This window comes from Hypomesus transpacificus, unplaced genomic scaffold (assembly GCF_021917145.1).
Source record: "Hypomesus transpacificus isolate Combined female unplaced genomic scaffold, fHypTra1 scaffold_30, whole genome shotgun sequence".
Taxonomy (NCBI): Eukaryota; Metazoa; Chordata; class Actinopteri; order Osmeriformes; family Osmeridae; genus Hypomesus; species Hypomesus transpacificus.
The window spans coordinates 1694284-1720679 of NW_025813826.1; the positions used below are offsets into that span (position 1 = coordinate 1694284).

The 26396-nt window shown below is 40.9% G+C and overlaps 2 protein-coding genes across 8 annotated transcripts in view; both read left to right on the forward strand.

Annotated features, from left to right (window-relative positions):
* The window catches only part of msh3 (mutS homolog 3 (E. coli)), a 106979-nt gene extending 86353 nt beyond the window's left edge, over positions 1 to 20626 (forward strand). For 4 of the 6 annotated variants that reach the window (XM_047015435.1, XM_047015434.1, XM_047015436.1 and 1 more), the window contains 4 exons: positions 11693 to 11879; positions 16354 to 16480; positions 18109 to 18277; positions 20316 to 20601. In XM_047015435.1, coding sequence (XP_046871391.1) covers positions 11693 to 11879; positions 16354 to 16480; positions 18109 to 18277; positions 20316 to 20394 — 562 coding nt within the window. In that variant the 3' untranslated portion in view covers positions 20395 to 20601. Of the gene's footprint in view, positions 1 to 11692; positions 11880 to 16353; positions 16481 to 18108; positions 18838 to 20315 lie in introns of all 6 variants that reach the window. The other 2 variants (XR_006955585.1, XM_047015433.1) reach the window with 2 other exon arrangements.
* A 649-nt stretch (positions 20627 to 21275) lies between these two features.
* The window catches only part of rasgrf2b (Ras protein-specific guanine nucleotide-releasing factor 2b), a 102623-nt gene continuing 97502 nt past the window's right edge, over positions 21276 to 26396 (forward strand). For both annotated transcript variants that reach the window (XR_006955584.1, XM_047015432.1), the window contains exons 1-2: positions 21276 to 21384; positions 21621 to 21915. Coding sequence is in view for 1 of the 2 variants with exons in the window: in XM_047015432.1 (XP_046871388.1) it covers positions 21640 to 21915 (276 nt within the window). In the remaining variant the exon portion in view is untranslated. The remainder of the gene's footprint in view (positions 21385 to 21620; positions 21916 to 26396) is intronic.

A 26396-nucleotide genomic window follows, 5' to 3' on the forward strand; every position in this document is an offset into this window, starting at 1 on the left:
TATATCAAAATACTCATCACGTAACATATTTCAAAAGTAACCAAATCAGTATGTAAATGTCGCTCCAAATTCATCTATTACTCTAAATTTACGTCTGCGCATGCGTCATGCGCTTACTCATTCTGGATCTCAAATGTCAAGCTGCAATTCCTTTACTAGCCTGTACCCGCCGCCATCGCTGTTGAGTCTGTCTGTAAGTTTGTTAGCTAAAAATGTCGTTACCACAGTTGCAAATTCAACTTCCTGGACTCTCCTCAGTCTCAGGACAAAGCAAAATGCACTTTCTCCACGTTTTACACCGTTAGCCATTAGCTAGCTGACAAAGTCACAGCTTTGATCTTTTCCTCTCAGATCCCAAAGCTACCCTAACAATTTGTAACAGACTTCGTTCAACAGACTGGCCTAAAACAGAACTAAAATCATATCAACCTTTCTAATCACGTCTTCATAACCCTTTACATATTTCTTTAAACAACCATCACATCTGTGAACTTCCCACACAAATGAAAATAAAAAACCATTGCTTGCTTCCATGTCAATGGATATCTAGTATGGACGTATTGAAATCAAATGTAGATATTACAGTAACCTCATTCACATAACACAAAACCGAAGCAACATTTCCAGATAAATTCAATACGTCGGCCTAAACAAAAATATTCCTTAAACAACATAAACTGACATTTCCGTTTGAACACATAAAAACTTTCTATAAACGTTTCAATAACCTTGGATTGTAATTCTTCGAATGAATATCGCTTTCGTTGCCAAAACTGGCCTTTACCAATTATCTGAACCAAGAACCAAAATTTAGCAGCCCAATAGCCTACTGTACTGTCCAATATCGAATCAAGCTCACAAGATAGAAAATCGGTCTGTACATGAATTCCAAATCAAAAGTATGCCAACTCACAATATCTTCTTAACTTTGACAAAGAAACAGAAACACACATGTGTTTTCAAACCAATACATTTCTCTTTTCAACGTCAAATTCTCTTTCAGATGAGTGTCTTTTGTTTTCTTTTTCTCTCTTTTTTTTTTAATCACTCATGATGGTTTGGGCCACTGCACGCAGAATGAGCCGTTAACTCAAGCGCATGCGCCTCTTTTCAAATGGAGAATTCAGCCAAAGAATTAACATTAGCATTTTCAAAAACAGACTGTCTCCATCCTCAAAACAAATGCCTTCTGGCGGCAATCAGACTGATGTAAAATCTAACATCAAATAGCATAATGGTTAACTGAATGTTGTAAAACAATATAACAAGTCAATTGTCTCTCCTCTACCATAACCGATAAACATCCATAAGAATCTGAAGAGAATATAACTAAGTATCTCCCAAGTGTTTAATATGTGTACGTTGATCAACATAGTACGGCTCCAGTTCAGACCTCAACTTCCAGTCACGAACCTCTCTGATTTGCGAGTTTGCCCCCAATTTCCAGAAAACTTTCAACAGTGATGACACATCTCCGTACATTCACGTCCATAATGCTCAAATACCCCCAATCAAACCACACATTTTGTGCTCAACATAGATTGACCATTCCTATCCAATCGTGTTGGCCTAACTTTGTGTCTTCGACTTTCCTGCATGTTTTCCAAACATATTTCAACATGTTCTGCATTCACTTTGATCAATCGTAACTCAGTGCTGTCCCTTGAGACAGAAGCATTTCCACCCAAGCCTATAACATTCTTAAACTCGTTCAGGGACTCAACCCCTTTTGTACCGGAGAGGACTTCTCCTTCTTTTGAATAAGTATACTCTAGGCAATGGTGCAAGTCAAAGCACAAACCGCAATCTTTGCGGGAATCCAAAGCAAATCTATAAACAAATTCCAGGATCCTGCTTTCTTGACTTATCTTAGACATAACCGTCTGTCAGAAGACACCTGAGTCGTAAGACAAATGTCTGACCTCACGTTCGTAGTTTGTTCTCGCTTTGCCAGCAAAACCTCATGCGCCTGCGCATCAACCCGCTAACCACTACGAGGTACGGATGAATACCCACCGCAAAGTTTGTCTGCGGAACAGCCATACAATTTGAATCGTGAATCTGTGTGGAAATAGATGAAAATTTCCCCACACTATTCTGTTTTAATATGTATTTATCTTTGACTCTACCTGCCTCCATACAATTCTGAAAAGCCATCCAATCAGGCTTACATCTAGCCTATTATTTTCCAAATCGTGTAACAATTTCACTCTGCACAAGCTTTTCATAATTTCACAACAAAACGACCCCACACTCTGAAATCCACATATATCAATCCATATTTGCATTTGCAATAAACTATCGTTACCATACTTTTGCTTCATGCAATCGATGTTTGGACAGGTTAATTCTGCCTCCAGACAATTTTTAGCCCTATTCATTTTCGAATTACAATCCATATTTGAACACACTGAACCAACAATAACCAACGAAGGAAAGACACAATTACCCCTTTCCTTTTCTAAAAACTCTCAAATTCCGATTTCACAACTTTTCAATGAACATATACCCTTACCGAATAGCCTACAATCGTAAATTACAAACGTTAAAACCAAAACAATATTTTTTTTTTATTTTTGTAATTTGTAGATATAGCTTTTACGTTGACACCATTAATTACTACTCATACTTGTTTTAACCTCAACTACTTGCAAGTAAAACAAAAATGAACACGCGCGTTTACAAACTCACTTTGAAATTTCATAGGCCTATACTTCCTAACTTTTTTTATTTTTTTTTTACACTCAGCTGGTTACCAATTCTTCACAAGTATACTTTTCCACTTCTCTCTGGACTTAGAATCATGTTAGGCCAACTGTTATGACCATAAAGCCAAAACAATTTCTCAAAATATCCCTAACCCAACATATTCTAATCCTAGGGTCTCAAACATACATTTAACACGATATCACATATGAATTTATCACCCTTTAGTGTGTACGTCTACACACTTTCCCTGCATGCTTTTTTACGACTTACCACGTAAAGGATGAGTTTTCTTCCGGCCTCACCCTATTAATTCGAATGACTTGCACATACAGGACACAGTTTTCCTCCGACTGCCCAATTATTAACTTAACCGAATTATTGACAATAGCCTATAACCTTATTTAGACAATTCAATATCACACAGTGACCGAAAAGAATATCTCACCAGTTCTTTTGAATCCCGCGCCAACAACAACGCAAACAGCCAAGCTCCCCCAAAACGGCCCCGCTGTCTCCTGTCAATTTGGTGATGGAGGTTTAGGCGGTATTTACCGGACTGATCAAATCACCGTCAGAGGGAGGATTTGTACGCTGAGCAGACGAGGATCCTCATACGGGCCACCAAATGCTATGGAAGAATTCGAGTGGCACTGTGTAGATCTGAATAGTCAAGGGATATGGTTTCAAAACAATTTATTTAGACTATACAATTACATATGATTAAACAAAGGTTTGCTGATCAGTCATTAACGAAGGAGGTGCCATCCACACAGATCGTTCGTAAGAGTGATAGAGAACTATCACACATGCACTGCCTTATATAAACTTTAGATCAAATGGCATTCTATACGGTCAATCAATCAATGTAGCAAACTCTGTGATTGGCTATCTCAACTTAGTGACCGTTTGAAACAATACCACGTGTCCCAAAGTTCTTTGATGTGGCATCTCTCTCCAGGGCAGTAGATAAGAAAGCCACAGGAGTTGACCAGTCAAATGGTCAACTGTCCTTTGTGTGACCATCTTCAAACAATACTTTTAATTAACACAAACAATGAAACAGGACACAGTCCTTCTCTAGCCAAAGTTCAGAGCAACTGCCTCATTGACCCCTTACACTAACCAGAGGACAGAAAACCATCCCCCAGGGCAAGCTGCCCACAGAGCCATCAGAACCTCACATTCCTCTGAACTCAACTTAATTATCTATCCTTCCTGTCTCTTACCAATGAACATAAAAGCTTATAGATTTCATACACATACATCTAAGCATATGACCAAAATTTCCACAACAATAGCCTACATTATCCGTTAGAAAATCATGTGCCGCTAACAAGCCTACTATTTAGTTAGATGGTCAGCAAGTTTTTATTTATTGGCCAAGTGGTCCTTGGTCTGAAAAAGTTTGAGAAACACTGATTTAGACATAAATACATGTATTAATTAATGCACAATTGTCAATCAATATTAACTTATAATTTACATGTATTTGTGTATTTATTTATCACACCTTTGGCTAATCGTTTTCAACGCTTTGTATTCAATTATGTAGTTTTACATCCATCCTTGCTGTCATGGACAACATAGCCTACATGGCCAGGCTGGCCGACCTCGTTGAAAACAAAGATTTAAATCACCATATATGTTATTTGGATAAACAAACATCTTATAAAGATTTGACTACATTAGTTGTGGGCTATCACTTAACACCCAACTTCACTACGCTGACCGGCCAACCATGTGTTTACCCCGATTAAAACGATATCTGATCAATTTCCCAAAATGTAAACATAAAAAAAATAATCATCCTGATTGTTGATTGTCAAACCCCCCCGACCAAATAATGGCCAAATATTTTGTGTGGAAATCCCTATCTGCATCACATCAAACCCATATGTCCTAGGTTTGGGCTAGAATATTTACAACGTCTGGCTCCGTGCTTGATTAACACTCGGATCGTTAAGCAGTCTCAAAACTTGTATTTTTTTCTTAGCGGAAATTATAATTAGCGGAATAGCCTACATCAGGGGTTTCCAATCCTGGTCCTCAAGGGCTACTGTCCTGCATGTTTTAGATGTTTCCCTGCTCCAGCACACCTGTTTCAAATTAATGGGTCGTTATCAATCTCTGTGGAAGCCGGGTAATGACCATTGATTTGAATCAGGTGTGCTGGAGCAGGGAAACATCTAAAACATGCAGGACAGTGGCCCTCGAGGACCAGGATTGTAGTAGTGGGTTTGTTTCCTTTTCTCAGCCGCGTCCTTGGCTGCAACCTTCTGCTTGCTGGGCCACCTGGGTTGCAGGTTGCTCTCTAGTGTTGGCAGAGTGGTCCGAATCTTGCGCCCCATTAACAGCTCTGCTGGACTAATTCCATTGCTGCTGCATGGTGTGGATTGTAGCACATGAGTGCTAGGAGAGAGTCCTTTTGCTTCAGAATCCCTTTTGCCATCTGCACCACTCTCTCAGCATGCCCGTTGCCTTGCGGGTGATGTGGGCTAGATGTTACATGTGTGAAGTCAAGTTCTCAGGCCAGTTCTTTGAACACTTCACTGGAAATCTGTGGCCTGTTGTCACTGACCACTTTGTCTGCTACTCCATAGCGGGCAAACGTAGCTTTTAGCTTTGGGACCACTTGGATGGCGGTGGTTGTGGGCATATGAAAGATCTCAATGAATCGTGAATGTAATCAGATAAGACTAAATCATTTGGCTTGTTGTATTCACACAAATCAATGCCAATTCTTTTCCATGGTCTGTCAGGAAGCGGTATGGAGATCAATGGCTCTCTGGACTGAGCTCTTCTTTGTTCCTGACATGACAGGCAGGATAAGACTTTCTATTTGATATGAGCTGATATACCCAGCCACCAGACAGCAGAGTTAGCTCTGTCGCGGGATTTAGTCAGTCTTTCGACTGTTAAAGTAAATGGGACTTACAATTTACCACGTTAACAACATTTATATTTGTAGTACTTGATGCAAATTGACTCTAATTTATATAGCAATCACACCAGCAACTGCTCAATTTAAGACAAGAAAGGAGTTTGGTAAATAGAACTGAATATACAAGGCAACCAATTGCATTCAATAAAACATTTTATCATACAATATGTCCAGTGAGAGGATCAAGTTTGTTTTTAGTGAGTGGACCTGAAATTCCTGCCCAGCGTTGAGAGCTAGCTGGACGATCGGGGACCCCTTAATCTGAATTCATTGTTGCTAGCTCTAATCAGATACCTAGTAGGGGTGCAACAATTCAACAAGCCCACGGTTTGGTTCAGTTTTATGGGTCACGGTTTTGGTTTGTTTAGGATATTAGGGGGGAAGAAAAAAACAGGACCATTTCAGTGTTCTCTCTGTATTTTCGGTGTATTTTCTGTATATCCGGCGTAGATGCCCCATCATATGTATTACCGTTAGCACAGGGCTGCCAAGTTTTCAAAAAACCTTGGAGCGAGATTTGGTGGGACCAACCCAATTTTGCTGCGTTCCAATCCCCTTTTAACCCCTTTCACGGTGTTTGCTATGTTGCTTCACACCGTGTGCCTGCGCCTCCTCCATTACTGTTTACAACGTTAGCAGGACTACATGGTTGGCGTTGCCTTCTCAATTTGAGAAATACAAAGTGTGGCGTGTGTGTGTGAACTGGTTGAAATACGTGTGTCTCATGGCCAATGCGTGAGTTGGCAGCCCTGGTTAGCATACTTTACAGGTGCTTAGCTTTGTATGATTTGCCTCTAGCAGTGTTGCCATCTCCTCAGTAAGGAAAGTAGAGGTGCTGCACGAGGCTATAGTGAGACTGACTGCGTGTGAGTGCTTTGGGCTAGCAGAGGAGCTCACGGCAGCACCCGCTGCTCGTTGAGAACAGTACTGCAAAAGGATCCATGCTTTCACCCAGTCCCCAACAACACCGGAAAAAGTCGCTAGATTTGTCGGTAGTCGCTTTTGACAATGAGGAAGGTTTGGAATGTCGCCAGATATTGCAAGAAAGTCGCTAAGTTGGCAACACTGCTCTCCAGTTCCTTCCGGTTTGTGACTCGTCATTGATATACTGACAGTTAATTGGACAGCTACTCTCCGGGAAAGGGGAAGGACAAAAGGTGTAGGTTGTGTTTTCTCGTAGATCCGAAAAAACGCAATTTACATGTAAAAACCGTACCGTGGTTTGTGTGTTGAACAATTCAATTTTTTCGGTTTCGTTTGCACCCCTACTAACTAGGCTTAAAGGATAAGACTAACTTTGTATGCCAACGAACACCAATAACTAGAACTAATTTGACAGACTATAAACCAACAGACTTTTAGTTATGATACACATGCTCTCTAGCTAACTACAGTAAAAGTGTTGCCTACGTTAGATACTAGACCTACAGTCTAGCTCTAACTGCATTTAGAATCTAACAAGCTATATCTTACGATAAACTCTAAAGCTGGCTATATAAAATACTACTAATACAAATTGATAAGAGGTCTACTAATGTGTTGAAATGTGAAAAAATGCTGTAATTTTGCAGTAAAACCACCATTCTTAAACACTTTTCAAAAGAATGTGTACTTGCAAAATATTTTTTTTCCATTTAATTTAAATAACCAGAACAAAAACCAAAACATAGGACTTTAACTTGGAAAAATACCGGCAGAAAAAATACACTGCGATGGATTCAGCCAAATGTCAATTGCCGATGTATTCGTCATACACATCAAACATGTTATATTTTCGTTCTTAATTTTTGTAAATCTATTAACAATTTCAAAAAACGTTTTCACGTTATTGTTATGGGGTATAACAGAGACCTGTGGAACCAAATAGGACACTTTCTTGTCCGGACGAGAAACACGTCCAAACGTGAAACTATCTAATTCGCACGTGAAACTTCTTTTTTTTCACAGGTCCCTTCAGGGGTAGGATATTGTGTGTAGAATAATGAGGATTTTTTTGAAGGAATTTAATCCATTTTGGAATACGGCTGTAACATAACGTGGAAAAAGTGAAGCGTTGTGAATACTTTCCGGGCACTGTAGGTGTAACAGACGTGGTATTGCAAGTTCGGTCAGAGGTATACGGGCCACTGTCCGCTCCGAACGGGAGTCGAACTCACCACCTCTGACTTCCCAAGCGCCACCACTAACAACTACGCCAACGAAAAGCTAGCAATTTGTTGACGCGGGTGGCCTTTTACATACTTGAGGAGTGAGTTTCACCACACACCGGCTACATTGGCACCAACTGAAGGGACCTGTGGAACCAAATAGGACACTTTCTTGTGCCGGCCAGTGAAAGTCAACAAACAAGCATGCGCAACTCCAGAGGACGCAAATATTCATTGGATTAAGCTGCTTTTGTTGGCAAGTCTAACTGTAAGCAAGCGTTAAGGATGTCTGAAAATAACGCCAGTGGGGTTGATGGTTGGGGGGGGGGTATGAAGGACCAAACCTGCCATATTTACAAATGAATGAATGAATAAATAAATGTCCACATCCATGCATTTAGACCAGTCGTTCTCAACGTGTGGTTCGCGGACCACTGGTGGTCCGCCACTGCCCCCGTAGTGGTCCGCGACGGCCACAAGTCAATTATTGCGACATTTCTAACATACAACTCAGAACGAAGAAAACACAGTCAGTAGTAGCCTATTAAAATGGGCCACACACATTTAATTCACCATATATGTTATTTGGATAAACAAACATGTTATAAAGATTTGACTACATAAGTTGTGGGCTATCACTTAACACCCAACTTCACTACGCTGACCGGCGAACCATGTGTTTACCCCGATAAAAACGATATCTGATCAATTCTCAAAATGTAAACATAAAATAAAATAAAAAATCCTGATTGTTGATTGTCAAACCAACATATTTGTCCTGTGTGTAAGAGCGAGATAGAGGTCATAGCCCCCAATCAAGCAGAAGATAAATTTGTGAAGATTGACGACACAAAGTTAATCATCGAAGATGAAATGTAGTTTAGGGTTAGGGTGAGTTGTATGCCCCACAGCACATATTTTACAAAGACTACGGCAACAAAAGCCAAACGTTGCCACATTATGTTGGGAATGGGATTCTGTAACGACGGTTGTGGGAGCAACAAGTTGCCTAAATAGCCTGTAGCCTATGCCATGTTTATGTACCATGTCAGCTTTACATGTTTAAAAGGAAAGCTCAGAGAAGGTGAAAGGCTTGGTGACCGACGTGGAGAAATGCGCGTCTAGTGTAAACAGCATTGCGCCATTGGTAGCAGATTGTGGCGCTTCAAGGCCATTCGCAGCCAGTGTGTCCCAGGCATTAGCTAGATTGAATCTATGGCTCTGGATTGATTGCAATGTCTGAACGTCAGTTTCCACACCTACTGGCCTCTCATTATCATATTGGGAACAATGAATGAATGAATAAATAAACAAATTAATAAATAAATGAATATATAAGTGAATCAATCAATAAATCAATCAATTAATGAATACAAAAATAAATACATACATAAATGTAAAAGATATGTAACTATTGATCGACAATTGTGCAGTAATTAATACATATATTCGTTTATTTCTGTCTAAATGCATGGATGTGGACATATATTTATTCATTGATTCAGGTTGTGGTGTCGAATTGGGCTAGCCAAAGGTGGAAACACTAGCAATCTTTTTCACCATCCTGTTTATTTATTTATTATTACGTTTCATTAGGCCTAATTAGATGGAATTTAGATGGCTTGTATCTGCATCATAGTATTTGAAAGCACGTTATTAATAGTAGGCCTAGGCTAACCGTTTGTCCCTGTCTTAATGCAATGTTGTGCGAACCAAAACAATGTTTACAAACGTGAATTGAATCTTACTCTGTACTTGAGGCCTTTTGCGGGCATCTGTGGGAGTGGGAGCACTCGATGGTCTCTTCAAAAATCGCCTGATATCCATGGCTAATTGATCCATTCCGAACAGGTAGACTAATCCACAACTTGTATGTGTAAATACTTTGTGGATCGTGATTGGTGTCGCAGCCGCAACGCATTGATTGGAGGGTCACAGACCATACAGCAAAGATAAAATGATTCAAACTACAGCGTTTATATGTTAAACAATATAAAATGTAATCTTTGGTGTTTTAAAATTACACCAAATTTATTTCGGATTATTCCACCGGCAAAATACGAGGCTCATGGAACTTAGATGTGCGTAAATGCTCATAAACGCAATTTAGAGGTGGATAAACGCAATTTAGAGGTGGATAAACGCTATTTCCGAAATTTGCGTAAACGGCGTTGATGTGCGTTAGCCCCCACTACATCCCTGATTGTGATATATACCATTATCTTCCTTGCTTCAAAATTATACCGTGATATACATTTGAGGCTATACCAGCCCTACTTCAAACCCCAATCCTTCAGTGTAAACAACCAATGCAGCAATGTTTTCTCCTACCAGTATTCATGAGTCAAATATTAAATACATGCAAATACAGTTCATTCAATCATGTAGCACTGAGGGAATAGATACACCTCCTCCATGATAGTATGTGTGCGTGTATGTATGTATGTGTGTGTGTTCTTGAAGGTTGGGTAGCTCACTCTCCATCCTCTTCATGGTTGTTATGGAAACAGCAAAGGAAGTGGAATGTAAAAATGTTTTTAACAGACTGTTAGCTTCAGCTAGGTTTCTCTTTGTTTTATAACAATCTTTCATATTTCCTCTCCTCCCATCCTTATCTTCTCTCTTCAATTCTCTCCTCTATTCCAATTATTTTATTACGAGTCTGTGTCTACTGTACTTCGTGGGTTCTGGGGAATGATGCTGTGGAATGCATGTGTGGATGCTTCTGGAACCCATGTGGTTGTGTGTCTAGAGTTCTGTGGTCTGCTGGCTCTCCATTGAGTTACTAACGAAGAAAGGGAGATCATCCCATAAGATATTGGAAGACTATTCCATAAGAGAAGAGAAGACCATCCGATACAGGCGGACCATCGCAGGAGATGCTGGAAGAGAAGACCATCCCAGGAGAAAAAGAATGAGAAGACCATCAAAAGAGATGTGGTCAAGGCAATATCCAAGATATCTAAAGAGATATGGTCAAGGACACAGAAAACCATCACAGGAGATACAAGAAGGAAATACCATCTCAGAAGATAAGAGAAGACCATCTACTGAGATCCCAGAGGACCATCTCAGGAGATACTGAAAGACCATTTTAGAAGATTGATGAAGACCAACTCAGGAAATACAGGAAGACCATCTCAGAAGATACAGGATGGGAAGACCCCAGGAAAACCCCAGGAATTAGAAATAGAAAGGATTATCCCTGGACAAGCAGAAAGAGAAGACCATCCCAGGAGATACAGGACAAGAACACGAGAATATAAAGGAAGTGAAGACTAACCCAGGATATACTGAATGGGAAGACCATCCCAGGAGTTAAAGATAAAGAAGATTATCCCTTGACAAGCAGGAAGAGAAGACCAGGAGATACAGGAAGGGAAGAAATAACTGAATGATGAACAGGGAAACACCTGGTTCTCTCCTCTTATTTATCCCCAGTTGGATTTTCCCCCCAAATCGGACATACACACACACTAACTAACTGAAGAGATGCATAGGCACACCGCTCAACTATATGGAGAGCTGTAACCATGGTTACATGAATTTCAGTGTCTCATTGGGCAGTCTCATGAAAAGAACATATTCAGCAGAGATGATGTAGACTGATATAGCTTTCAAATAAACATAACGGGACCATTAACCTGTTGTTGTGTGCATGTACATTTGTATGCACGTGTGTTTGTGAGTTGCATACTTTCATACGTACATACACACACCTACCTCTGGAACAGAAAGCCTGGCAGTAGTGTGAGTTATATTTTTAGAAACAGGCAGAATGGAGCTGTACACTTGAGTTCTCCACAACTTCATGGCTCCACTCACATGTACACCCCATTGGCCCATTTGTTGTGTTCTGCCTTATCCTTGTGTTGCCGTCTGTTGTGATTTGTAGGATGGGGGCGTCAGACAACATCTACAAGGGGCGGAGCACGTTCATGGAGGAGCTGACGGAAGTATCGGAAATCATCTCCCGGGCAACCGAGCGCTCATTGGTAATTTTGGATGAGCTGGGGCGGGGCACCAGCACCCATGACGGCATTTCCATCGCCCACGCCACACTGGAGCACCTCATCAGAGACGTGAGTCTGTCTGTCTGTCTGTCTTTCTGTCTGTCTGTCTGTCCTTTGCTGTGTGTGTGTGTGTGTATGTTAGAGATGGAGTATGAGGATTGGGAGGTTTGGAGGGAGAGTCAGAGGATGGGGTGGGAAAGTGAGAGAGTGAAGGGGATGTGTGAAATAGAGAGAAAGAAAAAGAGTGAGGTAGAGCTTGTACTTACCTCCAGGGTTATGGTTTCTCTGAAAGATCACATTAAAATCCCTGTAGGCACCCCCCTCACACATACACACTGTGTAGCTGAGTCAACAGCCCCAACGGGGGTTTGATGTCAACAGCTCGCTAAATCTACAAGTTATGGCATCCAATAAAAAGGTGGGTGGGTGTTGGTATATGTTTGTGTGTGTGTGCTTAAGTGTATGTGAGAGAAAGAAAGCGTGAGTGTGTGTGTGTGTGTGTGTGAGAGATCAGTGGGTTTGTTTAGCAAGCATAGTGGAGACTCCAGAGAAACACTGACAGCAGATCTGCTCTGAAACACTGAAGAGAATTGGTTAGAGAATTGTTCTGCAATGCAGATGTTGTTTGTTGAAGTGTGTGTGTGTCTGCTGTATTGACCAGTAGTGTAATTACATATATGACTTGTCTCATTTGGGTCTTGTTAAACAGATTTGTTTAGACTGATGATAGATAATAAGCCGCATTAGAGGAGAGGAGGGGAGGAGTGTAGGATTGGTCCTGGAGTCAGCCATGTGTGTGTTTGTGTTATCATCCCATATGTGTTTTTGGACTGGCACAGGCAGAGCTCCACTGGGTGTTGCATGTCGCTGCATGTCTCCTTGGTGACAGAGCAGAAGTGTGTGTGTGTTTGTGACAGACAATGACAAAGAAAAGTATTTGGTAAAAAAGAGAAACGCATGTGGTTGTCTGTTTGAGTATACTTGTGGGTGTGCTGGTTGTGTCTGGTGTCTAAGGTAATTTTTCCCTTAAGGTTACTGCTCAGGGTTGAATGTACTTATCAGCGCTCAGCCCTCGTAGTTCCTCGGGGGGACAGTGTTTATTGGTGCACATGGGGGGACCTTGTTTTGAAGCTTCTGCCGTGTGGATTAGTGGACCTACAGGTGTTCCTCTGGCAGAGCATCAAATACTGGCAGAGGGACAGGGTTCTTCGTAATTATGTTTTTATAACTGCCTTCTGGAAATGGTTTCAAAAATACATTGGAACATTGAAGTGGGATTTTCTTACATTTAGCCACAAAATGTGGAGGGTTGGGCAATGGACACTGATGTTTTGTAGTTAGACCTGGCTTACAAATTACGTTTATCCCAAATATGTTTGATGGTGTAGAGGTTAGGGATTTGTGCAGGCCGGTCAAGTTTTTCCACACAAAACATTTCTGTATTGATTAATTCACACATGGACCAAACTAGACACATGTGAACCCAACTGCAACAAATTAACAAACTAAAAACCTCACAGACACAGATGCAGGTAATTACACAGACACAAGGAGAACACACAAGGAAACACAAGGGACAAGGAAAAACCATAAGAACTCAAACTGGGGTACGTCTATGGGTGTGACACCGATCATCTGAGAATCTGTGAATATTTGAATGAACTTTTTACATTTGCGAAAAATAACTGTATGTAAGCCTTTTCTGTCTTCATTGTGTAACCCACTTCAAGGCATGTACACGTCTGGACCTCTAGGTTCGTATGAGCTGAGAGTATAGCAATTACCAGATGACACAGAAAATTGTAAATTAATGTAAACTTTAGTTTGAGCAATATTACAAAAGTGCACAATACAACCTATGGGCCCTAATAAGAAATAAAATAACAGTCCTTTTAGAAAACGTTCTTTCCGGAAAGTGTTGCTTTGCAACGTCGATCGATGTTCAAGTCAGTTAGTCAGGTAAATTGTCAAAAGTCAGGAAATGTATCCAATGTAGGCTTTCGTTGGTGTCAGTCAGTGGGACTGACACAATCCTACCCAGGATCCGTTGAATGGGTGGTAGAGGCTCAGAATTCGACTGGGAGGCTCGCCATCAATGTGTCAGGGCGTGAGGTGGGATTGGACCCATATGCAGGGGAGTCGGCAGGCGTTGTGAACAAAAAGGGTTTAATACTCAAAACGGGAAACAGACAGGGTACACGCAGGGACAGAGGGGAGTCTAAGACAAAGACTGGATACTAAACGGGAACCTAAATACCCAGAACCAAACAAGACACAGGTGGACACAATGAAACTCACAAGAACTCAACGAGACACAGGTGAAGACAATGAGACAGGGAAACACTAGGGCAGGGCAAAACCAAAAACCAGGGGGGCACGGCTGTGGCCGTGACACAAGGGATCATCTCAGCATAGTTTTTCCACGTTCTCAAAAAAAGACCTGACCTGTATTTGCAAAAGGTGTTATAGTACAGATTCTTATATGCAATTGCAATTAGGCTCGCTACAATTATTGAAGATTTATATAAAGGTGTTGTACAACATAAATTTATCTTCTCAAATTGAAACATGACTAAACATAGGTAACAACAGATAACTACAGTTACTTCCAAAATAAATGTCTCATTTAACTAAATATATAATTTTAACCCATAGTGATTTCAATGAAATGTAATTATGTAAACATATTTTACCAATGCATTCACGTATTTATGAAAAACACATTAACTTGTACAGTATAATGCATAACCCATATTTTCTTATCTGCATTGTCTCACTTTGTAACACTTTTTAACATAGTATTTTAGATTGCAAATAAAATAAATGAAATACATTGTTTTAATTAACAAAATACTCAGCTTTGCTGGTTTTACCCATTTTAAATAACTTAAAATGACTCTGTTTCCTTCAAATGCTTATTACTTTGACCCACAGTCGTGTTTAGCGAGGAGTGTGATTAGTTTTTTTTACAGTGTAATATATCCATATTTCACTTATTTTGATGACAATGCGTATCACCATTCAGTCAACACAGTCAAATAATTTAATAACATACATCCTTGCACAATATAGTACAGGGGTGGCCAACCCTGGTCCTCGAGAGCCTCAGCCCTGCATGTTTTAGATGTTTCCCTGCTGCAGCACACCTGATTCAAATGAATGGTCGTTATTCAAGCCTGAGAATGACCGTTCATTTGAATCAGGTGTGCTGGAGCAGGGAAACATCTAAAACATGCAGGACTGAGGCTCTCGAGGACCAGGGTTGGCCACCCCTGATCTAGTAAAATGTGCAAAATACCCGAATAATTAACTAGCACAACCACAAGGGCATCTCAATACATACAGTCAATGAGAACATTGCTAGCTTACCAAGAAGGATTATCTCAGTAGTGATTAAAGTAAAATTAGTGCTTCTTCGACTGTACTTTTTTCTCTCACTTTTTCAATTGACACGTGCGAGTAGAAGCAGTGCTCCATGCGTCAATGAGTAAGGTGAGGCTATCCATTTGCATACTACTTCCTGTTATCCGTCAAAATAAACTTAACAAGCTGAAACTAAGGAGGATACTAATTTGGAATGAGATATCCAATAAGCTCACATAGGTGTCATGGTCAGGTGTCCACATACTTTTGGTCATATAGTGCATGTAGTGCTCTCTCCCATTGTATCTAACACCCTGCACTGTTCTCTTTTTCTTCCTCCTCCTTTTCTTCCCTCTCCTTTGCTCCTTTTTCCCCTCCTCTTCCTTCTTTGCCTTCTCCTCTTCCTCCTTCTTACTCTTTCTACTCATTCTCCTTCCTTTTCCTCCTCCTCTTCTTCCTTCTGCTTTTCTTCTTTATCTGTACCTGTCTACTAACATTCAGTAGTTGTCATAGCTACAGCCCATCCTAAAGAGTTACCTGTGAAGTGTTTAGGAGGCGTATGGTCTGAATAGACCATTGTAGAGCAGACAGCCTTGATGGAGGGGGGCTAAAACAGAACTGGTTGCCATGGTGAAATCTTCTGCTCTTCCCCAAGGAGAGGAAAGTAGATAGAGCTTATACTGTTACCCCAGGAATTGCCCTACCCCTTCCCTGGAGTTACCCTACCCTGTCTTTGGAGCTCTCCTACATTTAGCCCTTCCCTGGAGTTACCCTACATTGTCCTTAGAACTCTCCTACCTTTACCCTGTCCCAGGGGTTATTTACCCCACCGTCCCTGGTGTTAACCTAGAGCTACACAAGTGTTGTGTTGAGCCACACACACACATTCACACAGAGACTGCTCTCATCTTTCTGATTAATGTGTGCTGATAAGTGGTAGTGGTGAAGATGGAGAGAAAGAGATGGAGTGATAATGAGAAACAGAGAGAAAGAAGGGAAGACTGATAGAGAGTTTGGAGGGAGGGTATGTCTGTCTGTGGTGGAGTTATGTGGTGAAGAGCTGCTCATAATGTCTGGTTCCTGGGATACACATGCATTGAACACACACACGTGCGCACACATACATACACACACCTGTTCAATCCAGTTAATCTCTGCCTCATCTCTCTCTCTCTTTCAGACAAAGTGCTTCACTCTCTTTGTGACCCACTACCCTCCCCTGTGTGAGCTGGAGAACCTGTACCCTCAATATGTAGCCAACTACCACATGGACTTCTTCATTAATGAATTTTCTGGCACCTCCCAAGGTGTGTGTGTGGGGGGGATGTCTTGAGAAATTCTCTCAAGAATAGTAAAACAAGGAAACTGTGGGGAAATTTCAATACTCATACTCATGCAGATGCTTCAGACAATGTTTCATGTCAGATGTTTCATATATCTACAAGATCATAATTTATGATTTAAGACGAATGTCTTTAGCATTCACTATTTCTACATTTATTGCATGGACAGGCAACAACAAAGAAAACACATTGTGCATGTTGACCCTAACGCTTACGGGCTATTTGGAACTTGGGAAAGTTTTAATGTTAATTAAGGTAAATAACCTAAAGAGGTAGGGAAGGGCTTGTGTGGTGTCACAGATTAGATTAGAACTGAAACACAGTTGTCAGGCATTGCAACACACATTTAATTGAGAATCAATGTAATGGATGAAATTGTAAAACAAAAATTTGAAAAAGAAATACAAAAAAAAAGTTTGGAAAGGGTACTTTTTTAGTAAGAGGGCAGGTTCTTGAGAACCACATGGGGTCTATCTGTGCATGTCACTATGCTAGAATTACAGTTAACGTTAAAATTACACAAAGGGTTGGGGTTAGGAGCTGGATTTGGGTTGGGCTGGGAAAATATTTTGAACTAGGGAGGGTACAATTTCTGGGGAAATTGTAGGGTGTGCTTGCTTGCGTCGGTTGCAGATGGGTCCGTCCCCTTAAGTTTTTCCCTTCTAGTGATATTTTCAAGCATTTAGCCTACTCATATTGCATAATTCATTAAGAACCCCCTTTGAAACAAGCTGAACCCCCTATGAAACAAGCTATTGTAACAAAGTTGTCACCGGCAGTATTTCAGATAGAATTGCGATTCAAACAGTAGCCTACCATAACATAAACTTATTTATGTTTTGGGGGTCATATTTTCAGTTAGCAGACGACTGTTTGAATCGCGATTCCATCTGAAATACTGCCAGACAGTGACAACGTTGTTACAGTAGCTTGTTTCAAATGGGGTTCGCTTGTTCTAAAGGGGGTTCGCTTGTTTCAAAGGGTGTTCTTAATGAATAATGCAATATGAGTAGGCTAGATGCTTGAAAATATCACTAGAAGGGAAAACGGACCCACCTGCAACCGACGCAAGCAAGCACACCCTACAATTTTCCCAGAAATTGTACCCTCTCTAGTTTAATGTGACCTTACTTACTGTACATGCAAGTCTAGATTTGCTTAAATGTACATGTGCTGCTAATACAACAATGACACAATACAATACTCGCTGTGCAACAGCACATCTATGCACGTCGTATCCATGCGTCGTTGCTAACCTGTGCTGACGTTGTGACGTAGGGTAGCCTACCACTTTTTGCCACAAAAATTAAATGTCTGCCTAAACCGTGCAACGGAACGTAAATAAAAATACAATCAACTCAATCGCTACCAAGACTAAACTTTTGACACCAACGTTGTCTATGTAGTCCAAATATTGACTGATCCTTAGGGGGCAATAATAAATAATAATAATATATATGTAAGAACAATGGTTGTGCTCGCCGAAGGTGTGAGCACACCCAATGATGAACATAGACTGAGCATATGAGCGTACAGGTTTGTGTGTTTCTTTGTGTAATTTGAGAGTCGTAAATTCAGTTTTTGTGTGTCAGATGGGGAGGTCCAGCCAGAGTTCATCACCTTCCTCTATCAGTTGATTGAGGGATCTGCTGGGCAGAGCTATGGACTAAATGTCGCCCGATTAGCTGATATCCCAGAACCTGTACTACAAACTGCTGCTTGCAAAGCCCACGAACTGGAGAACATTGTCAAAACCAGGAGGTACACACACTCATGCACATTTGCATGCACACAGACTCATACATTCTAACACGCCCACACACATTCGCAAACGGATGCACAAATGTTCCTTCTTTTGCTAGTTTTGTTAATGGAATGATCTCACTTGCTGTGGCCGGCATCATGCTAATGGTTAACAGCACGGAGACACAGACTCAATGTGTTAGCGTCATGCTAATGGCTAACAGTACCGTGACACAGAGACTCTTTGTTCTAATGTCATGCTAACAGCACAGAGACAGAGGTACTGTAGAGAGTTTCTAATCTGTAGTTGAACACCTGCTGAATGAGAAAAAGTGATGAGAAAAGGTGGAGAGAAGGTGTGTGAAAGAGAGGTATAGACAACCCAACACCTCCAGTATATTTGTAGATCAGCATTTAGAGCCTAAGCGCTGTAACAGAGCTTACGTGTGTCTGAATGAACACATACACTCACATGTACACACACTATTCTGTCCCTGTCTGTCCAAGCTTAATCCTCTCCAAATGAAGTGTTTGTATAGAGGTGTGAGGGGGAATACTGATCAATATGAGTCACAGAGGTCAGTTACTTTCTCCTTTCTTTAAATCTGTCTACCTGTCTTTCTCTCTCTACCCCTTGCCTTTATGTGACTGTTGTGTAATTTTAGCCAATGCATGCTATTTTAATTGATACACGGGGCTCAAACAGCCAATACAGTTTTGATGAGTACATATCTACAGACATGGAGGACACCCCTGCTACCAGGTTCTAGGTGTGTCCCTCAAAGCAACAATTATTTCAAAAAGCTTTTAGTGTAATCCTTTTTTCCTTGTAGTGCTTTTCAACACCCTTACACATTGTCATCTCAAACAGCCCAAAAGTCACAGTTTTTCAGACGCAATCAAATGGTTTACTGTTTTTGTCTTGTGGTCTCTTTGTCACAAGTTAAACACATCCGTTGAAACAGTGGTCTCCTTTGTGTCATCAGATTATCACATACGCAACAACAATAGTTAACAGCCTTGGCAAAAAAGTATTGGCAGTGACATACATTTTGTGTTTGCAAAGTTTGCTGCTTCAGTTGTTAAGGTGTTGATTTACTTGATTATTGTGCAGAGTGATCAGATCTATTTTAAATAACAGCTTCATTGGCCCCAAAAATGAACAGAAACCCACATTTCACCGTTTTTGGGGCCTGGCATAAAATTACTAGCTAACATAATTTAATTGATGATGATAATGATATTCAAGTTATATCATTAGCACATGGGAAAGTGTGAACAAGTTCTAGGCAGGTGAAATCACTATCATTCTAACTGGATTATAAGAGCATATTGATTGCTATAAAAGGTAGGACTCTATATGCATGTATATGCAAATACAAAATACGCATGATTGTTTTCCAATATGCCATGGAAATGTGAAAAAGTTTTCTACAAATACTGAACCAGCAAATTTAGCCAAACACGATACTTTTGGCCATGACTGTAGACGCTATCAAAGGACTAAATTGTAATGACTGTGATCTGTCCTCAGAGTAATATTTCAAACATATATAAATCATGACATATCTATCAGCCACCACAGTCACTCAACTACCCCCATCCAATCTTTCACTCCATTTCCCTCTCTTTCACATTCATGCAGTATGCATTATTGGCATAAATCTTTTTGCTAAACAATTTTGCCAAAGCGATCCACAATGATAGGACAACACACTTAATCATCTTCAACCATAGTTTGATGATTGCTGATTTACCAAACATCCCGCCCAAAATTATTCCCTCCCAAAATTTGGCAATTTATAAAGTCTTCCAATGCGCCCACGAGTGTCTAGATTTAATCGTTGGTACCCACTGGCTTGGGCTACATAGCTATAACACCAAAATGAAACATCCATACAATATAATAATATAAAAGTTACTTTTTTGAAAGGTTAAATGTTTGTGTGTGTGTAATTACAAAAGAAAATGCTTAGATAAAGAATAGTTTCAATAGGCTTGTCAGTTACACATGTTTAATCTCTCTCTCCCCACCTCTTTCGCTCTCTCTTTCTAGGAGGACTAAGAAGCTTTTATCAGTGTTGAGCATCAGAGACAGAAAATCTCTTTTGGACTGGATGCAGTCAAACCCCTAATTACACACACATGTTCTCATACCCATATACACTCAGTTAACTAATGAAGTGAGACCTATTTGCTGCAAGGATGACTCTGCTGGCTTTCTGGGACAAAAGGATTCACTGGAGGCCATCACAACTAACCTTTACTCTACAATTAACCTTTCCACTTTATTACTGTTGTACTGTAACTCTGTTCAATACAATTGCTTTGTTGATTAAATAAATACAAATACAATATTTGAAACTATAATTGTGTTTTAGTACATTATACGAGCACACATTTAGAATAATTATTACTAGTGCACTGCCTTTGATGCCTGTGCCTGTGATGCAGCCAGTGATTAAGATGTCAGCACATGGGTAAAAACGTTCACAGTTTGGATAGAGATGTTACGCATCCACATTGATTATCAGTCAACACGGTCATTCAAAGCAACATAACACAACTCACTGATCTACGTGGAAAATAAAGTATCCACTTTATATTTCTTCCATATGATCAGGTAGCGATTGACTGATTTTTGTCTCAGGTTATTTTCACATTTTGAGTGTTAAAGGTTATTTTGCAGGTGGTATACTTATGAGAAATTATTTTACACGCTCTCTCCTTTTCCTCTGCCTCAATGCTCACCGGGCAACGAATCCAAGAGAGACAAATCTGAGCAACTCTCCGGAGTAGTTAACTGAGCTAGATGTTCTTGACTTCTTGGTCATATAGTTAACCACTATTTTCTCTCTCTCCTCTCTCTCTCTCTCTCTCTCTCTCTCTCTCTCTCTCTCTCTCTGTCTCTCTGTCTCTCTCTCTCCATACACACACACGCACTAGCCCCTTATACTACAGAGACTCCGCCTCTAATTCCGCCAAGTCCAGCGCCGCCCTGCCCAGTTTCACAGAGATCTGTGAACATCAGAGAGAAAGAGAGATGCTGCGTCTTTAACTGGTGTCAAAACCTATTACTGCTGATATCGCTTGTGATTCGGTCACAATATACGGCTGACCCCGGGGTATGTGAGCGAGACTACCTTTATTTTCCGTAGAATCAATTTTATACTATATGTCACTCTTTCAAAAGTTTTGTTTATGTAAACATGGAAAGAAGTTGACTTGATTCAGATTGTGATACCGTGTTTTGAACTGCTGAACCTTCTGCGTGCGCTGAAAATGGAACGCTGACATGCGTCATGCCAGATATTGGCTCCCGGTAAAGTATCTAATCCAGGTTTTTCTAAACCGTTGACAGGAGAAACCTTGGCTATAACATGCAGAAGAGTGTCCGTTACAACGAGGGTCACGCGCTGTTCCTCTCAGTGGTAGCGCGTAAGGAAGGGACTAAGCGCGGTTATCTGAGCAAGAAGACTACGGAGAACAGCCGCTGGCACGATAAATTCTTTGCACTGTACCAGAACGTGCTGTTTTACTTCGAGAACGAACAGAGCGCGCGACCTTCAGGGATTTACTTGTTGGAAGGATGCACCTGCGAGCGTGTGCCCGCGCCCAAAGTCTCAACAGCTGGGAAGGAGCCCTTGGATAAACAGGTGAGAGAAAGAGAGACTGAGAGAATTACGCAAGGTTAGTTCTGTCGCCAACCGTCTCTGGAAGAAGGGACCCCTAACCGAATTGCTCCTCCCTAGGTTTCATTTTTTTTTTCTCAATTACTTTTCCTTGGAGTTTTTCCTTGTCTTCCTGGTGGTTTAGGTTGGCTGAGAGGTTCTATGGGCGAAATATGACATTGCTTGTAAAAAAAATAAAAATACATTTTTATTGATTGATTGATTCTGAATATCTGTACTGTACAGCATTTAAAGAAACTGGTACCAGTGCAATCTGGAGGGTAAGGGTGTTCTGTCTCTTCCCACTTTACGGGGCGTGGACTAGAACGTCCTCGGGGTGTTTTCGTGCATGATCGCTTTTAGTCAAATTTTTTTCTGATACTTGGCAACAGCGTGTGTGCATGCGTGTGTGTTTGTTTGTGAGAAAGAGAAAAAGTAAAAAAAAAATGCAAAAGATTCACAGGAAAATAGGTAGAGCAGAAACAGGAGAAAGATTCTAGCCCCTGCAGAACTTGTTGAATAAACCTGTTGAGTGAGCGTCGTCTCATTGTAACGTTTAAGAGGAACCTATATGACAAATGACATCAGTGGCTGTGGTGGCTACACGGAAGCACTGGTGTATTGTTCCTCCGGTTCAGGTCGAGAGATTCGAACCTATATGCATTAATTGGTGTTTACACTAGACTATGTATGTAGACTATAGTCTGGACAGGTCTGTTCAAACTGCCAACATTCACCCCCACACAAATTCTTCTTGTACCACCCACGATATGTGTGTGTGTTCTGTTGGTCTGTGTGTAATGCGTGTTTGTGGGCCTGTGTATGTTGCGTGAACAACAATTTGTAAAGCTCTATCTCTGTGTTCTGTAGACCTGTGTGTATGATCTAAAGTCTTCTGTGTGTTTGTGTATGTTAATTATCCAGTTATAATTGCCCCTTCTCAAGCAAGCAATGGTCAAAGTGGAAAAGATCATGTGAGATGTGCCTGCTCCCTGTCTCTTCCTCTCTTCAATTTTTCTCTCGCTTTTTCTTTTACTGTCTCCCTCTCCTCTCTTGTATTGTCTACCTTCCTCTCTATCTCCCTCTCTTACTCAGTATTTCATTCTCTTTTACTGTCTCTTCCTCTTGCCCCCTCTATTTCTTTTATCTCTGTCTTTTCTGTCTCCCTCTGTATCTGTCTGCCCCCTGTTTCTTCAGCTGTGTTGTTTAATTAGGGTTATTTTATTTTTTGTCTCTGTGCTCTCGGCAGCCATGTGTTACTATGCAAGTAAATGTACACACATCCAGGCAGCAACACACACTAGCACCCACACACTGTAGCAGACACACCAAATTCACAACAGTCATTATTCTAGTGTTTGGCCATTTTAGAGTGAAGTGTTCAGGTTCTGGTGTTAGGTAATAACACATGGACACACACACACTAGCACACACACCTGCACCTATAAACACACAGAGGGTCAAACAGCACAACAACACTGGAGCATGTCGGATTGTGTTTATGGGAGTGTGTTATACAATGAAATATAAATCAACCAGAATATGAGAGTTCTAGCTATGGCTCGGAAGGTGCATACTGTATAAACAGTATTACTGGGAGACCCAGAGTATGTGCTTGACTAAGAGGTGTGAGGAGCACTAATCTTTTGTTTCTCTCTCGACCCTCTCCCTCTCGCACTGTCATCTGTGCACTGTGCAGCGTTCTAAACCCTTAGCCACACGATAAACTTGCACACACCTACACAAATACACCCATCCACACATATGTGCACACACAGACACAAACACACATTCCCAAACATACTGGCTAACACGTGTAACAGACGTGGTCTTGCAAGTTCCGTCAGAGGTATACGGGCCACTGTCCGGTCCGAACGGGAGTCGAACTCACCACCTCTGACTTCCCAAGCGCCACCACTACCAACTACGCCAACGAAAAGCTTGCAATTCATTGACGTGGGTGGCCCGTTACATACTTGAGGAGTGAGTTTCACCACACACCGGCTACACACGCACACATTCAGATTTGCAAACATGGACACTAACAAAACAACACATATAAATAAAACAGACATATAATAGCATGCACACGCTCAAATGTTCAATTGAGCCTGCTTGAAAATGTATGGAGAGATAGTTCTGAGGATGTTCATCGCACTAGTCTAAATAGTCATTTCTAAAGAATGTCTTGGGGCTCAAATAAATAAGGATGTGCATTTGTGTGTGTGTTTGTTGTGTGGGTCTAAATCCACATTGATGACAATCTGTATAGATGCACGTACAAACACACACACACAGCTGATGCAACACCATGGTCGCCGTGGAAACCATCCAGGACAGGTTGAGAGCTCTAAAGCCTCAGATGCAAGGCTGCTGTCTGGTGGAGTCAATGTGTGTGTGTGTGTCTGTCTCCAGCTGTTCTGGCTCCACCACAATGATAGTCCTGTATGGAGAGAAGAGAGTGGCATGGTGATAGCAGGAAGTTGATAGTCGTGTATGGAGAGGTGGGTTGGTTAGTAGGTAACCTGGTTACTATGTAGTTTGGTTACTGGCTTGGTTAGTATGTGCATTGGTTACAATGTAAGTTGGTGACTAGGTAGATTGGTTAATAGGTAGCTTGGTGAGTAGGTATCTGGGGGTCAGATGGCTGAGCGTTTAGGGAGTATTAATCAGAAGGTTGTTGGTTCGATTCCCGATTCCTCACCTTACTTGCCTCGGGGAGAATGTCCCTCTACTTACTGTAAGTCGCCCGGGATAAGAGCGTCTGCTAAATGTAAAATGTAATGTAATGTATGTAGGTTACTAAGTGGCTTAGTCAATAGGTTGGTCACTAGGTGGGTTGGATACTAGGTGGGTTGATTACTAGCTTGGTTACTGGTTTTGTACAAGGTTGGTGTGTTGGTAACTAGGTAGATTGTCTTCTAGGTTACTCAAACAATAACAGATACTAACACATGCAGAAGAATACACTATTTTCAGCTGTGCTGTCCTGTGCTGTCTACGCTGGTCTTGTTTAACTAGTAAAGTGAGGTTAAAATTACCTTGTGGGGATATTTTCTTGGGTCCCATAACTTCAAGAGTTTTTTCTGGGGCTAAGGGGATTAGGGTGTGTGAGTGTGTGTGTGTGTGTGTGTGTGTGTGAGTGAGAGAGAGAGACCCAAATAATTACCGAGGCATACCCTAATAGATCAACACATCTACCAAAACAAACAAAAAAAGATTTTTGCATGCTTTATTGATTTAAAGAAAGCTTTTGATTCAATCTGGCAAGAAGGATTATACTATAAAATTCTCAAAAGTGGTATAGGAGGTAAAGTGTATGACATAATCAAATCAATCTATGTAAAAAATAAGTGCGGAATAAAAAATTTCAATAAAAGAACGGACTTCTTCACTCAAGGACAAGGTGTTCGCCAGGGATGCAACTTATCTCCAACGCTCTTCAATGTGTACATTGATGAGCTAGCAGTACTGTTGGAACAATCTACAGCCCCTGGCCTCAACAAAAGGGAGGTAAAATTCCTACTCTATGCTGATGACCTAGTGCTGTTGTCACCCACAGAGCAGGGCTTACAGCAGCATCTGGATCTGCTAGAGCAATTCTGTCAGAACTGGGCCCTGACTTTAAAAAATCCCAAATAATGATCTTCCAGAAAAAGCCCAGATTTCAACATATGTTCACTCTAGGAAACACCCTGTTAGAGCACACCCTGTCCTATGACTACCTGGGGATCAAAATCAGTGCTTCTGGAAACTTTGGACTGGCAGTGAATGCACTGAAGGAGAAGGCCTCTAGAGCCTTTTTTGCAATTAGAAAAAAATTCCATAAAATAGACATACCAATCAGAATCTGGACAAAAATATTTGATAGCATAATAGCACCAATAGCGCTATATGGGAGTGAGGTATGGGGTCCACTGAGTCAGCATGACTACACTAGATGGGACAAGCATCCAATAGAAGCCCTGCATGCTGAATTCTGTAGAATTATATTGAACATACAAAGGAAAACACCCACAAATGCATGCACAGCAGAATTAGGACGATATCCATTAATTATAAACATTAAAAAAAGATCACAAAAATTCTGGATACATATCAAATTAAGTCCCCAAGATACACTGCAATTTGAAGCACTGCGAACCCAAGAACTGAACCCCCAAAAGAGTCCGTTCAGTCAGCTGGTCATGAGACTAACTAACCAACCAACACCCAACATTGACCCATCTCAGATCAGCACTGCTCCACAATCTAAAATCAGAGTAAACCAAATTGTTCAACAAACCAAAAAGGCCTACCTGGAACATTGGAACAACCAAACCAAAACACAAAACAAACTAAGTTGCTATCGGGCCCTAAATAGAAACTATGAATTGGCTAAATATCTTTATACAGTAAAAGATGTAAAACAGAGACAGATCCTGACCAAATACAGGATCAGTGACCACAGTCTGGCCATTGAAAAA